Source organism: Typopeltis vanoorti, chromosome 19, assembly GCF_054136105.1.
Source record: "Typopeltis vanoorti isolate ZY-2024b chromosome 19, IOZ_Tvanoo_1.0, whole genome shotgun sequence".
NCBI classification, from domain to species: Eukaryota; Metazoa; Arthropoda; class Arachnida; order Uropygi; family Thelyphonidae; genus Typopeltis; species Typopeltis vanoorti.
The window spans coordinates 98,507,605-98,525,458 of NC_143567.1; the positions used below are offsets into that span (position 1 = coordinate 98,507,605).

Consider the following 17,854-nt stretch of genomic DNA (forward strand, 5'->3'; position numbering starts at 1 on the left):
CTTTTGAAAGAGAGGGGTGATGGAAAAGTTTCTGAATATCAAGCTTTGAACTGCTTCTAGCTGAAATCAGCTATCACTCTGGATTGAGGATTATAACCAAAAAAGAATACCTCTTAGTACAGGGAACATTCAGGCAAAAGCTTTCTATATTTTTACCTCATTGAAAGAGGCCAAATTTCAAGAGGAATGTGAAAGCTTTACTGCTAGTTTAGGATGGTTTGACCATTTTAAATATCGAACTGGACTGCATAACATAACTGGGGAATCTGCTAGTGCTGATAAAGATTCTGCAGCCAAGATTCCTGAAGAATTGCAGAGGGTGATTATGACAATTAGCAAACACTCGACGTCGACGAAACCAGTCTCTTTTGGAAGCATATGCCAACAAAAACTTTCCTAGCTGAAACTGAAGTATATCAACCAGGATACAAAGTATCATCTTATGCTTTTATTAGGAGGCAATGCAGAAGGTGACTTTAAACTCAAGCCTACGTTAGTTTATCATGCACAAAATCCAAGATCTAACATTTTGAAGAAATCAGCACAATTGGAAAAGAACCTGGATTTAATGAACTGGATAATGAAGATATGAGAAACTTGTTCGATTCCCATTCACAACAGTTAAGCAAGAATGATCTCCTTCACTAGAAGAACAGCGTGCATATGAAGTAGTAGTAGTAGTGCGAACAAGAAGAGAATGTTACTACTAAGAAGCTAACTGCAAAAGAACTTGAGCTAGTTTTCAGTCACATTGAGTATGCTAAGGAAATTTTGTTTCATGCTAATCCAGCTTCTAAGTCTGCCAAAATCTTGATAAAGCAATCGCTAGCTATCGCAAATTGCATGACAAGATCGAGCATCTTTAATTTTTTTTGTAAAAAAAAGTAGCTCAATCAAATGTTTAGACATTAAATAAAAATTTAAGCAATTGATTTTTATTAACTTTGATGATTTTATCCTCTAATATAGCTTATAATGTAATTATTCATGCATCAGTTTATGCTAACTGATGCATGAATAATTATTTCTATTGTTTATTGCATCCACTTAGTGCGCATTAATTGATGGCTTAATTGTGTTAAGCGAGAGTTTCCTGTATACAATTACTAACTTTCATGAAAAAAAAATCACCTGATAAAGGTTCATTGTTGTCCTTATCTAATAAAATATAATGACCCTGTTTAGTGCTGTTTCAGTAAGTGCTCCAAGTTTCTAAGAATGTTTCCTGAGCACTAATTAGGGTATTACTGTAATGCTGATGTGGTAGCACTTCAGGATTCAAATGAGCTTGACTGATGGACAAATGAATGGGAAGTCAGTTTAATGCAACAAAATGTAAGGTCTTGAAATTTATGATGCACCAATGGGAAGCTTCGTACTCTGTTGGTGAACTGTTTTTAGGGGACAAAGATTCTTTGGTTGATGTTCAACAAAAATTTGAAGTTTAACTACTAGAGATAAGAGTAGACATTCCATTATAAAGTCCTGATCATTGCGATTTGAAGCGGATAATATAGCCTTAGATGAGGATAGACTTGAGGGCATGCAAACTACAAAGTCTGGTTGGGTAAGACAAAAGTGTAGCATTTAAGCTGTTGAAAGGTATTTACAGGATTGATTATTGGGGAGATTTTTCATATAATAGAACAAGGGAAAGGATGGACAAGGAGCCCATCTAGAAGTTGTGAAAGGATGTGAGGAGTAAGAGGGTAAGAAGTGGCTTTTTTGCATGGAGGATGGTTGGATCATGTAATTCATTACCTGAAAGTGTGGTAAATGGGTTTAAGGAGAGGTGTAATAGACTTTGTGTTGTCTAAAATGGACCTGCTGTGATGAGGTCCAATAAATTCATGTGGATTTTTTTGTATAGTTTATTTTTACAAACAGTATTATTATATATAAAGCTTTTTTATTTTTGCCAATCAAGAGAAGGAAGGAAGATGAATCTACTACTGAATAAAAAAAAAAAAGTTATTCATAAAGACTACAAAATCTTAGATATGGTAGTGAGCTATCATTACCTAGTAATATAATTTATTAAACATAGAAATGAAAACTAAATTGAGGTATATATGTAGTAAATATTTATTCAACTATTATTCTGTTCAGTCACTTTATACAAGACAGAATTTTAACAGTTAAGATAACTTTCATAACTGCAATTACACAAGCTTTACTAGGTAAACAGTACACTAAATCAAAAATCATGATTAAAACAGTTCAAATAAACAAATTTTCCTTTATTTTATTTTTCCTATTTAACTTTTTATTTTCAGTTTCTTAAAACAGTAAAATAATTCGTGGCTGCAGTCTGACTGAAACTGACGTAGAAAAAAAAAAGCTTGAAATTTGAAAGTATCTTAAATACAGAAGAAAAGAGAAAATTGAGGGCAACCTTTGAAAAATAAGTTACTTTTAGTGAAACATTTACAAAAAAAAATTCAAAATCACTGTACTGGATATTGAGAATTAGGATTTATTAAAATATATAAAATGCAATAGTATGGTGAGTACCAACTGAAATCACTTTTCAGAATCATTTGTTCTGGGATGAAATAAAGAGTAATTTTATGTTAATACCTTTCTAAAAGAAAAGCCAGTCAAGAATCAGCTATCAGAGTCTCACCCAATTACAAACCTCTTCTAAGAACACTTGATAAAGAAGCAGATGCAAAATAAAAAATAACTGCCAATTTTTCAAAACAGAGCCATTTTTCAACAAGTAGTTGGAATAGCAGTATAGAAAAATTTCAAAATTAAATGTTATATTTTGCATAAAGTAGTATATATATATATATATATATATATATATATAAATTAAAAAAAAAAAATGCCTGATTTAAATGATTATTCGAAAATAAGTCTTTTGCACATAACCCAGAAATTCAGAGCCTTAACATAAATTTTTAACGAAAGATGAGGTATACAGAAATGATACATTAATATAGTAGGTGAAAATGAGAAACCTTTCAGTCAAATTTAAATGCATTTGACAAAATACATTTTTAACTACTGAATTGACATAAATTTTCAGTTTCTTCACGTTTCATACAAGCACTTATTTGTCGGCAACAGACAGAGATTTTTTTTTTGCGCTAAGTGACGAGTTTATAAAAATTCGACAACCATGGATTTTTTTCTTGCCTTCTCTTTTTGTAGCAAAAGTATTATAATTAGAAATATGTGACCAAGAATTTTGTGCAGCATTTACTTTATGTACAGATGATATCTTTTCCTTAGATAAGAAATCTGAAGAATGATGAATAGCACCTGATTTACAAGTAGCTGATTCCTTTTTGTTCTGAAAATGCAGATTATGAGATGACGACCTTTCATTAGATGAAAAATGTGAAGTATTGCGAACTGTACCCGATTCAGAAATAGATGAATTATTTTTGTTCTGAAAATGTTCAGTATTAGAAATACCATGCAAATCATGCATAGTATTTTTTTTGTTGGAAAAAAAGATGTGACTGGCATCTGATTTCTTTTCATTATGAAAAGTTGGAGTATTCTGACTTATACAGGACTTCTCATGAGAAATGTGTGGTGGCTTAATACGAGAACATTGTCTTGTCATATTATCTTTGGGATCTTTCCACCAATGCAGTTGTTTAAAAGATTTCTCATAAGGATCTGAAATTTTTACCCATTTATACGAATGAATTCCATCATGTTTATCTGAAATATTGGGCTTGCTTACCTAAATAAAATAAACATATTAAATTGCTGAACAAGATAACTGAGAATTTTATTAATATATATATATATGCAGAGTAATAATTACATTGGATAAAAACATTTTCAAATGACATGGACTAATTTTTTTTTAGCCAGTAAACTAAACTGGGGCACCGCTTTATGGAAAAAAAAAAAGATTGAGTCCAAACATATACTAATATTTTGTTATTTTATTTGTATAACATATAAATAAATGAAAATATTGCCTTGATGCACTTCAAATGATGGAAATTATTTCACTGAGATTAAACACAGATGAAAACTTTAACTTCTTAATGCAAGCGTTTTATATCATTTATACAATCTTTTGCATTTTGCATTATGCAAATTTTTTTGTTAATTTAATTCCTGAAGAATCACAGCAATGAAACTTTGTTCTTGAAAGACCATCTTTGCTAAGTATGTCTTTCTCTTTATGAAAGAGAATTGTGATAATGTATTATCAACAATGCTTCCAGCCATTCAAAAAATAGTGATATTTATGCTGAATCATAACAGTGTTCAAGCCGACAACAGTATTTTTCAACTTCCCTTTCCTCTCCAAAATCAAAATGCAAGCCTTTGAAGCTTATGGGATATGTTGTGTAATGCTCAAAAAAAAATAATAAATAAATAAAATAACCATACCAATCAGTCTTGTGAACAATTATAAATATACATTCGACAAACTAGCAGGAAAAAAAAAAAAAAAAACATGTTGAAAGCCTATGCAGTTATAAAAGGAATTCACTATACCAAACTATCCATGTAGTCCCACATATAAGAGCCAACTTAAAAATACTGCTGAAACATGTTGGATAACATTTTAAAAAAAATAATCTGCCAACATGATTTTGTTAGATGGCATCACAGCATAATGAAATTCAAATATTTGTCTCTTTAGAAAGGAAATGTAGGTAGAAAATTCTAACTTCTTTTTAAAATTCTTCTTTTTATATACGAGGGTGGTCTGAAAAGTTCTCGTCCTAACAATGAAAAAACAAACTCATAATTTCAAAATTATTTTTATTTTTCAACATAATTTCTCTTAAGACTAATACACTTATTCCAGTGCCATTATCTCATCCCTGTAGTCTCAGTAAGATCTGCAAAATATCTATCTACAACTGCAATCACCTCTTGAATCAAAGAAAAACACCAGCGAGGATGAATTTTAGTTTTGGAAAGAAACAGAAGTCAGAGGGAGCCAAATCTGGGGAATAGAGTGGATGTTCAAACAATTCATAGTGCAGATCCCTTAATTTTCCCATTGCCCAAACACCTTTGTGGGCAGGTGCATTGTCCAGATGAAAGATGATTTTTTTCTTCTGCAAACTGGATCTTTTCTAACAAATTTTTTCATCTAGTGTGGTTAAAAGATCGGAATAATATTCCCCGGTCATTGTTTTATCCTTTTCAAGATAATTAATAAACAAAATACCTTTAGCATTTCAAAACACCGATGCCATGACCTTTCCTGCTGATGGAACAGACTTTGTCTTCTTTGGTGCTGAACAACCGGCTTTTGTCCACTGTTTTGGATTCTGATGTGTAATGGTGAATCCAAGTCTCATCCATAGTAATAAATCGACACACAAAATCAGTTTTATTCTTGTTAAAACGCTCCAAGCCACTGTTCAGAGATTTTCATGTGAGTGTGTTTTTGATCTACTGTGAGCAAGCGTGGCACCCATTTTGCGCAAAGCTTTTTCATTTGCAATTCTTCATGCAACATATATCCTACAAGTTCTTTTGAAATGCCTATATTCTCAGCAATTTCACATACTTTGACTCGCCGGGCATCCAATACTATATTGTGCACATGATCGATGATTTCTGGTGTTGTTACACTTTTTGGACGTCCTTCACGTGGATCATCTTCAAGGCTGGTACAGCCACATTTATGATCGGCAGACCATTTCTTAATTGTTAAAAATGAAGGAGAAGAGTGCCCATAAACTTATATGAATTTCGAATGAATTTCTTTTGGCGTTAAACCTTTTACAAAGAATTTTATAAGCGCACAATACTAAATTTTTTCCATTTCAAAGGATACAGGCAACACTTTTGCTTCCGACAGCTGTATAAAACAACTACTCGATAGAATGACTTGCAATTTCACATGGATGTTTATGACAGATGTACCAATTAAAAAAAAAAAAAAATCTTGCAGAGTGTTGCTATCTATTGTCGAGGCCGAGAACTTTTCAGTTATCTTCCCAAACCTAGGTATACAGTCTGGTGTTACTTTTAATTTCCTCAAATATTGCTGAGCCATTTCCCATGCACTTACTGATATGCTTACCTTGCATGTTCTCATGCTAATCTTCTAATGCATGTAATCCACAAGTATATTTGTCTTGTTGAACACAGCTGTATGTTGTAATTCTTCTATCATTAGAAAAACCTACCTGTACTTCTGTAATGTCTTTCTCTCTCTCAACCAATTTAAACTACTGCCTGTAATTTTTGGCCAGGTCAACCTATTCGCTGCTAAACTCCTCATTCTTGTTCCTGATGCTTCTGGCATTATTATACATATATTGTATTAGTCCTTTATTCCCATGTATCTTTTAGTGTCTCATTCAGTTTTAAGAACTGAGTAACATTATTTTTGATCATTCTCTTCTGAACACAACTTTGTCCAAACATCTGTCATATTCACATTAAACATCTAAAAACAGCACACTATTTCTCCTACACATTAACTCATTCCTTTCATATCTTTGCTCTCTTACTTCTAGTACCTTTTTTTCACAGATTATTAACTGCATCCTAAGTATACTTTTTTTTAAAAATCCTGTTCACAAGTTGGTGAGCTGTGGTAAATAGTTCAGAAACTTGGTTTTAGATAACAAACATGGAACTTTCCCAAGCCATTTCAAAACCATGACCTTGTTGCAGAGTAATCACTATCCAGTTGAACATATAAAACAGATATGCAATGCTAACTTTTTTTTTACTATACCTAGCAAGAATTTAAGTTATAATTAGAACTGTGCTGCTCTACAACTAATCTACTCAGTGTAAATGAGAAAAATAAATAAAAGTATTGTTCCAAGTGTTGAAGATGCTCACAAGCTATGAAAAATTTTATTGACCAAGTATTCCTTTGCATAAGGTATTTTTTAAATCAAATTATATATGAAAATTTTTTTTTTACAAATTAATATGATAACACAAGCAAAGAGTGAACAATATATATTTAAGAGCTACACATTTCAACCTGAAAATTACAGGTCATCAACGGCATCAGGCAATTGAATACAAAGTAGAACACCAATAGCCACATGTTAAATAATCCATTGTTCGCGTTCTACTTTGTATTCAAGTGTCTAATGCCATTGATGGTGACCAGTAATTTTCAGGTTCAAATATGTGGCTATTAAATATATTATTCATTCTTTTCCTTGTGTTATCATATTAATTTGTGTGTAGAAGCTTAAGTGCCGTGAGGACATCATGTTGGAGGCTTAATGAATTGTATACAGCACTCAGAAAGAATTAAAACAGAATTTAATACTTCCTATATTTTGTCTCAGTCACTGAGACATCTTCTTCAGGGACTACAGAAAAACTAATGTAACATATATACATATAACACACAATACTAAGCCCAACCACGTGGGAGACACTAAAGTCCTATCTAGGTAGCCTGGAATGTAAAGTGGGACCTCTGGTGATAAGAGTTTCCCAAATCTTAAGAAGCTTAATGTAACCATATTTATTAAGATTTGGTTGATTCCTGAGAGCTGCTGCTGATTCTAAGAATATAGTCTCTCTTTTTTGAATTTGCTGAGGTGGAGCATGGTGGTTTTTTCATGATCCTGTGGGTTGTATTCAAGACATGGTCAGCCAGGCCTGACTGACCATAGTCATGGTTGCAGATGTATGACTTATGTTCCTCCAGGCAGATAGTAGCTAATCTGCCTGTCTGTCCAAAGTACACCGGTTTACAGGAACAGGGTACTTTATAGACTCCAGGCACTGAGAGAGGAGGGAGCTGATCTTTTGTAGAGCGGATAAGGGTAGCAAGTTTGCAGTGGGACTTAAATGCTGTGTGTAGGTTGTACTTTTTTAAAATCTTGGCTATTTTTTCGGATGTGCCATGGATATAGGATATGGTGATGGCATTTCTAAACTCTTTCTGAAGAGAAGACCAGGGAATGGGGAGGACCTGATTATTTTTTTAATACTGTGATTGCTGTAGCCACTGGAGAAGAAAGTGTTGTGTATGTGGTCAAGCTCAGTTGTAAGGGTGGTTTCACTGAAACAAAGATTGTGGGCTCCCTCTTGGTAAGAGTTTTAATAATGCCATATTGATGAGCGGGGTGGTGGTGGGAGAGTTTGTGAATGTATCTGCCTGTGTGCATGGGTTTTCTATATACAGTGAAGGAAAGTGTACCATTGGGAAGGCGTGTAACTAGGTCTAGAAAGGATAAACAATTGTTCTTTTCCATCGTAAACTGGATTCTTGGATGTAGGCTGTTGACTGAGGAAGGAGTCTAATGTGTCTGGGCCATGAGGCCAAATCGAGAATACATCATCTACATATCCTAGCCAGATAGAAGGTTTGAGATGGGCCGAGTCAATGGCTCGTTTTTCAAAATCTTCCATATAAAAATTGGCAAGAGGAGGTAAATCCTTCTATCTGCTTGTAGATTATGATCTTCCAAGAAAAATACCCAGAATTGATGGCAAAGGAAAAGAGATCTAACATGTCAGAAGGAAAAACGTTTTTTAATAGTGTTATCGCGGAAGCTTCCACACAGAAAGAATTTCAAAAAATAAAAAAAGCAAGGAATTTAACAACTTGTGTAAAGCCAAGCCGCAAATTCAACCGCTCCAGACAGTAGTTAACTTATCATCCAAAAGGCTCAACGACGATGCCGTCAGTGCCCTAAGCCTCTGCCACAATTTCGCTGTTGCCCCGAAAGAAGCGCCAGTACTCGATGTGATGTTCAATGTCGAACATGGGATCTGTCGCTTAGAACTGGAGATAGCAAATAACATCAGACTTGACGTCGCCAACATCCTCACCCAGTCTTCACCTCCAAAAAGTAATTTATCATCTGCCCAACGCACTGCTCTCATGAAATTACAAAAAGAAAAAAGTATCATCACCACCAGAGCAGATAAGGGTAATGCCACGGAATACAATCGAAAAATGGAGATTATCCTCTGAGATCGCTCTACCTACACCCCACTAGAACATGATCCCACAAAAATACAAGTTAAAAAAGTGTCTTCCTGGCCTCCTGAAATCACAAAAAAAACTCAAACCTTTCTATTCCCTTCCCCCCCCCCCTGAATATACCGTTTACCAAAAATCCACAAACACAATTCCCCACTAAGACCTATAGTAGATGCCAATAATGCACTTTGCTAAAAATTGTCAAAACAGCTGGCCAACTCTCTGACCCCCTCACTGGACGTTCCACATCCTATATAAAAAACTCTACCCATTTTAAAACCCTCATAGAAAATTTAACCTTAAATAACACAGACATATTGGTAAGCTTGGACATCTCATTGTTTACCAATTGATAATTGGTAAACAATGATATTTGATTTACCTTAATTGATACCTTAACACTCTTAAAAAACGTTTTTCCTTAGATCTCTTTACCTTTGCCATCAATTCTGGTTATTTTTCTTGGAAGAATAAAATCTACAAGCAGATAGATTGAACTGCCATGGGTTCACCCTCTCTTGCCAATTTTTATATGAAAGATTTTGAAAAACGAGCCATTGACTCAGCCCATCTCAAACCCTCTATCTGGCTAAGATATGTAGATGATGTATTCTCTATTTGGCCTCATGGCCCAGACACATTAGACTCCTTCCTCAGTCACCTCAACAGCCTACATCCAAGAATCCAGTTTACGATGGAAAAGAACAATTGTTTAACCTTCCTAGACCTAGTTACACGCCTTCCCAATGGTACACTTTCCTTCACTGTATATAGAAAACCTATGCACACAGGCAAATACGTTCACAAACTCTCCCACCACCACCCCGCTCATCAATATGGTATTATTAAAACTCTTACCAAGAGCCCACAATCTTTGTTCCAGTTCTAACCTAACCTAACCCTTACAAATGAGCTTGACCACATACACAACACATTCCTCTCCAGTGGCTACAGCGATCACAGTATTAAAAAAATAATCAGGTCCTCCCCATTCCCTAGTCTTCTTTTCAGAAAGAGTTTAGAAATGCCGTCACCATATCCTATATTGGTGGCACATCCGAAAAAATAGCCAAGATTTTAAAAAAGTACAATTTAAGTCCCACTGCAAACTTGCTACCCTTATCCGCTCTACAAAAGATCAGCTTCCTCCTCTCTCAGTGCCTGGAGTCTATAAAGTACCCTGTTGTTGGATTCTAATTATGTAGAAAATAGAATAAATGTTGTTTGATTCAGAATCCAACATGACTTTCCGTCACAAGAACTATATTTGTAAATATTATTTGATGTAAATAACATAAATTGTAATTGATATCATATAACTACCTTAATTATGTCAAATATTTAATTGCTTAATCAAAAAAATGTTTTAATGGTAAATAGATTCTGTATTAAATATTATTAAGCTGTTTTATTTATTATTTTGTCAATATTGTAAGAACTTATATTTGTAATTTAACTACGCATTTATTGGAATGCAAATATTCTATTTATTCTTTTCATGAAAGTTAACGTTATGCAATAACTGAATGTAGTTATATAACCTAATGTAACATTCGCGAGAATGTTTACGTCTATCGGTTGTCATAGAGACGCGTGGAAATAAACAAGCGTGTGTGGAGGAGAAGAGAAAATAGATACGTAGTAGTAAGAGGGAGTCGGAACGGAACTTTGGAACTATAAGGTAGCAAGGAAGTAAACTAAAGAAGTAGAAGTAATTAAAAGATTCCTAAGGATAGGAGTTGAGTAGATATTTTTTTATATAAGTGAATCTTATAGTTGGCTGAAAGCAAAACCAGCCGTAGTAATAAAAAGAAATTATTGCCGTAATCGGATAATTAGAGAACTGGACATTCAAAGAAGAATACTGAATAAATCCAGTCAGTCTACAATTACGACTTATTTCTGTACTACCGTGGAAGGGAATTGTACGGAGTTAAACTAGTTGATGAATGATAAATAAGAATAATTAATGTACCTTATAGTTGTTATCTGGATTTTTGAAGCGCGATTAGTAATGTTTTAGTTATTTAGTGTTTCGCAAGTGTGATAAATACAATTTGAAAGTGTGCTCACAAAATATTGGAAGTACTAAGGATTATTTCTGGTAAGGACAGTCATATTAGTTTATTTCAGTGTATGCAGATTTAAGTATTAGTTCCGTTGCGCTGTTTCTAATAACATTAACTGTAGCTTACCATCGAGGCTGAGAGTTGAAAATATAGACATTGAAGTGATATCTACCGTGGTTAGTGCCTGTTATGAGTTAATCGTAGAGTGTAGCTGAGAGATACATGGAAACTGAATAAATAAGAAATTCTATTGTAATAATTTGAGTAAAGAAACTTTGTGATTCTGAAACTGTGAATTTGTTTGAGAAAGTTTGAAAGATTGGATTAATATGAATGACGACTTGATGTGCTAACTTGAATGGTTTGTCATATTTAGAAGTGGAATTTATGTATTTGTCAAATAACCATATATTAAATATTTTGTTTGTTAATTTAAATATTGTGTTTGCCTGAATTTCTTTTTACTGCACCGTTCACAAAAACTCGAATCTAGCGGGAATCCCAGAAAGAAAGAAAATAAATACCATCGGCCTGATTGAATGAAAAGACTGCTAACTAATTTTGAATTAAACTTACTAATTCATATAGACTTATCTAAGGATAGAGTGGCGCAGTATAATAGAAATTTCTCTACCCTTAGATCAGTGATTAATTTGCAATTAGTTTTCCTTTATTTTATGAAAGTGACTTTTAGCAAGATGGCGGATTCGAACGTCAAGAGAACACGTCACGAGTCTATAAAGTACCCTGTTCCTGTAAACCGGTGTACTTTGGACAGACAGGCAGATCAGCTACTATCTGCCTGGAGGAACATAAGTCATACGTCTGCAACCACGACTATGGTCAGTCAGGCCTGGCTAACCATGTCTTGGATAGAACCCACAGGATCTCATGGAAAAAAACCACTATGCTCCACCAAAGCAAATTCAAAAAAGAGACACTATTCTTAGAATCAGTAGCTGTTCTCAGGAATCAACCAAATCATAACAAATATGGTTGCATTAAGCTTCCTAAGATTTGGGAAACGCTTATCACCAGAGGTCCCACTTTACATTCCAGGCCACCTACAACCGCCCTTAGAGGGCGTCTTCACAGATAGGACTTTAGTGTCACCCACGTGGTTGGCCTTAGTATTGTGTGTTATCTGCATATATGTTACATTAGTTTTTTGTAATCCCTGAGGATGTCTCAGTGACTGAGATGAAATATAGGAAGTATTAAATTCTGTTTTAATCCTTTATGTGTGCTGTATACAATCCATTAAGCCTCCAACATGAGATCATATTAATTTGTGAAACCTTATGGCATAAGTATTGCTGAGATAACAATATTGTTTGGGAGGCTAGCAAATGAATGGGAGACTTCAAAGAAGTGGAGAGGTTCTGGATGAAAGAAATTTGAAGAATCCCAAGAATGATGAACCTGCACTGAGGATATTGTTGTCAAACAATTGCTCTCTTAACCAGACAATTTAGATGGAAGATAATTTCCCTCTATCGAAAGAGAAGCTCTGATAGTATGCCAAGTTCTTTCTCAACAGGGCAAAAACTTCAAAGGAGCTGCTAGAAAGATAGGCATTCAATCCTTGTCTGCTGTCTCTTCTGAACCAAAGTCTTCTTCTAAAGAAATCCAAATTTCACTTTTAGCTACTAAGGCACAGTCAGCAATAGTAATGTGAACAACCCCACATCACTGCCTTTTTTTTTTTTTTTTTTAAGATAATCCCATACACAAGAGTACACGGTTGAAAGGGGAGATTGCTCCTAAAGACATCAGTATTGGGAATGAATGTAGAGAAGGAAAACACATGTTCAGTGAGTGGAGTTGAACTGTGAAGTGCTGTTGAATAGCCACTGCACTGCATGTTTATTAAGAGATTTAGAGGAAAGTGAAGAGAAAGCACTGATAACAATTCTGATAAACAGTTGCATGGAAATATTTGTATAAAATGCAAGAAGCAGAAGCTGAACATCATACTGAATTGCTGAGAGATGGGTCACAAATCAACTTTAATTACTTTTCTCTGATTAGTCAAATATTTGCAGGGTATTAATATTTGAATATCTAATATTAGAGGCATAATCCAAATGTGAGAACAGTATTCACTGCTGGAGAGATTTGCAATTTGTATAAAGTTAATAATGTGAACCTCCATAGCTCAGTCAGCATTGACTATGCCCTTTGGTTGGAATTACCTAATATGAATCCTATCTAGGATGTAGAGAGCATTTATCATGGCTTTTTAACGGGGAGTGAGTTAATTGGTCTCACATGGAGGTGGCAGGTGTTTTATTTTTTATCCCACAAAACAGGCACACTGACCAGAAGGACACATGTAATTTACAGAATAGCAGATAGGATTAACTGCCCTCTCATAAGCATTAATCAGGTTTCCAAGACTCCAAGTTACTGGATCCTTGGGCCTAACACAAAAGGAAAGAGGAGATAAAGTTATTAACTGTGAAGTCACAAGAGTAAACCCAATTTTTCAGAATTCTGAAAAAGTTATATATGAGAAATGTTTACAGAAGAAATATTGTATCAAAAAAATTCAGAGATATGAGCGATTTTTTTTTTAAATGCAAACCCCACCCATAATGCATAAAACTTTAATCTATCAGTATATCATTTACAGCTTTCAGCACATATTAGTGCATATAGCAGCACTCAATGTTCAAAATGCTCCCCCTTTTGCCTTCACACCATCCAATGGAAACACTGCCGCTGCTCGCTTCAAATCCACCTTCAGGGGTATCAAACCATCACTGACTGGGTGATGACCTCTGAATCCTGACTGCTATGGCACATGCTGTGTGACTATGCTTTGAACACCCCTCACAAGAAGGCCATAGTATTGCACTGTAGCAAATACAAATCTGAGAGTCTATTCCTAGAATTTGTCTCAAGCCCTGAGAAACTTTCCAAACCTCAACAAACTGCTCAAATGTGGGAAACACTCGTCCTCAGATCTTCAGCCCGATACCCGAGACACCCAATTTTAGCCTGCTATGGGATGCTATTTAGAACTCTAAGCCCAACTTTGGTTGCCTTTCTTCAGCCTCATTTACCTAGTGTTAGTGCCTGCATGCATATATCGTTGTTCTGTGATCCCTAATGATGGCAGTGTGAAAATCTGTTGTTCGCATACTGCCAGAGAAGTGCCTTTGATTTTATCACCCTTTACATAAATTGTGGTGTTAGGAAGCATCCAGTAGAACAATAGGCTCTCACCCCCCCCCCCCACCAGGTCATCAGTTAGTATACATGACATTGTTCTCTGTGAAATGTTTATCTCTTTCTCAACATCACTTTCTGCATTCTCACAGCATTATGGCAGAGGCATGCCTTCACAGCCATCACAAGCTCTTGCATCCTAACCTAGCATGATCGACCTGTTCTTTGGTGGTCAGATACATCTTCTACATCATTATAATGGTTAATAGTCTGATACACAAACATCCTACTGAACCTTACTGTTTTTATCATGTTGAAAATAACAGGTGGCTGCATTCCAACCATGTGAAGTGCTATTACAGCTACATGGTTCTCATAATCTCCCTATTGCATGTTAACCCATACAGTTAGACAACTCTCTCCCTACTGATAAATATGTGCAAGTTGGCTGTGCACGACACCACCAGTGGAACCAGGCTCGCACAATTCTGTGAGTAGCATGTGTATATGCAGAAGTTGTAACAGTACTTATGGCAAGACTGTGTACATTGCTAATCAGAACTATTATTTTTGAGTAAATTACAACTTATACTGAATATTAATTACAATAACTTTAATACTTTCTATATTTCACAAATGTTACACTTTCATCATCAGGGATCACAGAACAATGATATGTGCATGCAGGCACTAAAACTGGATAAATGAGGCTGAAGAAAAGGCAAACAAAATTGGGCCTAGGGTCCTAAATGGTACCCCACAGCAGGCTAAAATTGGGCAATTTTATGCACCCAAATTTGTTAAGGTTTGGAAAGTTTCAGGGCTGAGGCAGAGTCCAGGAATAGCCTCTCATATTTCATTTACTGCAGTGCATTAGAGTGGCCTTCTTCCAGCATATCCTGTAGCAGCTGTAATCCATTTGTTCAGAAATTCTGATAATGGCTGTAGTAGGTTACATATCATTATTCTGTGATCCCTGATAATGGCAATATAACATTGCTAAAAGATCAGAAGTTTCAAAAATTTACCAGAGAATATAACCTTTGGCATCAGAATGGCCTTGATATGCACTACTTATTACACACACTCTTCCCAAAAGCCTGTACATTTGTCTTTTATTAGTGCTTTAGTTCAAGGCAACTCCATTGCCGAAGTTACATTCTCATAAACTCTATAGTAAATTTTCAAAACTGTGAACCTTTTTAGTAATTTAATTATTCACCAACTGAGAGTTCATTTATGATGAATTTAACTTTCTGACATAGGATTGAGAGTAAATTTTTTTGCTCTCTAAATTTCTGCCTGGTCTCTGATGAGAACCAACAATTCGAAACATATATGCTCCTGGACAGCTTGTCTTTTAAATGGTGCATATCAAAATCTTAGTTTTGAAAATTTACCATAGAGCTTATTAGAAACATTCTCATAACCTCTCCTTAAAATTTCTTTCCATGTTTGGCTATAAAATGTCGTCATCATCATATTCCTGCCATGTACCCTCAAGGGGGTTTACAGGATATGATAGTACTACATGAAAAATTTACATCATTACTAACTTCCTATCTACAATTTTCCTTCAAATCAGTCTGTTACTTGTCAAGACTCCAACATTATCAGATCTTATATTTCTATCGTCTAAGGCAGTGGTTCTCAAACTTTTTGAAGTCGGGGTGCATTTAAAATCCTACAAATAATTGTAGGCGCACTATATACAAATTTCTGAGAAATATGTTATAATAATTACATAGTATTATAACATATAATAAACATATAAAAAACCGCTGTTATTAACATAATAATGATGTGTTGACAAAAAGAGTGGTATATCCGTAATGAAAAGATATAATAGAGTAACTATGTTTATTTTTATATCTGGACACATATTTCTCTGAATACCACAGGGCGCACCCTTTGAGAACCGCTGGTCTAAGGCACTTTGTACCGTATCAATCCACCTATATCTTGGTCTTCTTCTGGGTCTTTTTCCTACCTACCTGGCAGAGAACACTTGTTTTGCTAATCTTTCCTCGCCCATTCTGTTTAAGTGACCATACCACCTCAGATTAGCTCTGCTAACGCATTCCTGGATGCTGAGAATGTCAAATTCTTTCCTAATATCCTCGTTTTTAATATGATATTGCCATTGATGCCATCCGTTCACACCTCTAATCTTTCTCAGGACTCTCATATCTGCAGTCTCTAGTCTTTGGTCAAGTGTTTTACTTCTGACCCAGCTCTCAGATCCATAAGTTAAAACTGGTTTGAACACTGTCTTGTATACAGCTAATTTAGTGTTCCAACTAATTTCTCTCTTATTCCATATGAATTTATTCAACTGACTGACTTCCAACTAGATCAGCTTTGTTGATTCTGTTGTCTATTTTCATATTTAATTTACCATCTTCAGTAAAAATCATGCCTAAGTAGCTGAAATGTTTTACTTGTTCCACACGTTCACCGTTCATAACGCAGTTGACATTTTCAATGATTCTACCTATTTTCATTATCTTTGTCTTTTTATTGCTGACCTTAATACCATATCTATTACAACAGTTATTCAATTTAGTGAGAGAATCTTGCAGACTTGTAGCTGATTTATTTAGAAGTATAACATCATCCGCATAAAGCAAAGAGCTGACATTAAAATCTCCAATTTTGATATCATGTTTAATACCACTTTCCTTCATAATGTGATCCATATAGATAATGAATAACAGAGAGGATAATGTACATCCTTGTCTCACACCAGATTTAACATTAAACCATCTTCCTGTACTTCTTTCAATTCTAACTGCTGACTTACAACTTAAATAAAGACTAAGTATTGCTTGATATAATGCCCCATTGACACCATATAACTGTAGCGTATTGAATAGCTTCTCACTTGGCACCTTGTCATATGCCTTATCTAGGCTATAAAATGTGTATAAAATAATATCCTCTATTTTAGTACCATGTTGGTTTCTAAAAGAGCTGCTTGATTGTATGATGCCTAGTATTTTTTTACTCCAACAAGGACCACTGTAAGCTGCCTGCTCTGACTCAAAAAATTCCTTCAAGTCTTTCTTAGGAGAACCTTCTGGGGGACCATAAGCAAAAATAAGTTCCATTCTCCATTTTGCCCACATAACTCTACTTGAAATTGCTTTCTAATCAAGAAGTTTATCTTTATGTTTGGTGTAAAATGCTATCGTTTTTACAGCAGAGTAGGAAATGAATCCCGCCAGTCATATAGAAATGTTTGAGGAAAATTTGGAGGAAGGGCAAGCCTAATAATAATGGCAAGGCAAGTAATATCTGCATGGATTTCTGCTCAGGATATGGACCAGTCATTATAAAAAAATGTGCAAGAGTTCACAGAGAGAAGAAATAAGAAAAGCCTCATTGACTATGTTATTATTATTCGTGATGCCTCCAAGGAGTCCGAAGACTCATCGCAGGAGGACACCTAAATGTACAACTCTCCATCTCCACCAAACCTCTACTACCAATCTAGTATTTTTTTGTCTGTAAATTGCGTGTGTTCTGAAGGGCTGATTTGTCTGTATGCGGGATGAAAAATCAGTTTCCGGGAGGAAAAAACTCGCTACCTCTGTATAAGATCGACTAACTCACCTTTGAGTGAAAACGTCCATGTTGTTATTGACATCATGCCATTTAGGATACAAGAGTATACAGAGCAATGACAGTGCCTTAA

At 35.0% G+C, this 17,854-nt stretch overlaps 1 protein-coding gene across 1 annotated transcript in view; it reads right to left on the minus strand.

The window, feature by feature from the left end:
* Positions 1-2,085: 2,085 nt before the first annotated feature.
* Positions 2,086-17,854, minus strand: part of LOC150096386 (uncharacterized) — an 85,202-nt gene continuing 69,433 nt past the window's right edge. The window contains exon 8 of the mRNA XM_090409199.1: positions 2,086-3,703. Within this exon, the coding sequence (XP_090265325.1) occupies positions 3,059-3,703 (645 nt within the window). The 3' untranslated portion in view covers positions 2,086-3,058. The remainder of the gene's footprint in view (positions 3,704-17,854) is intronic.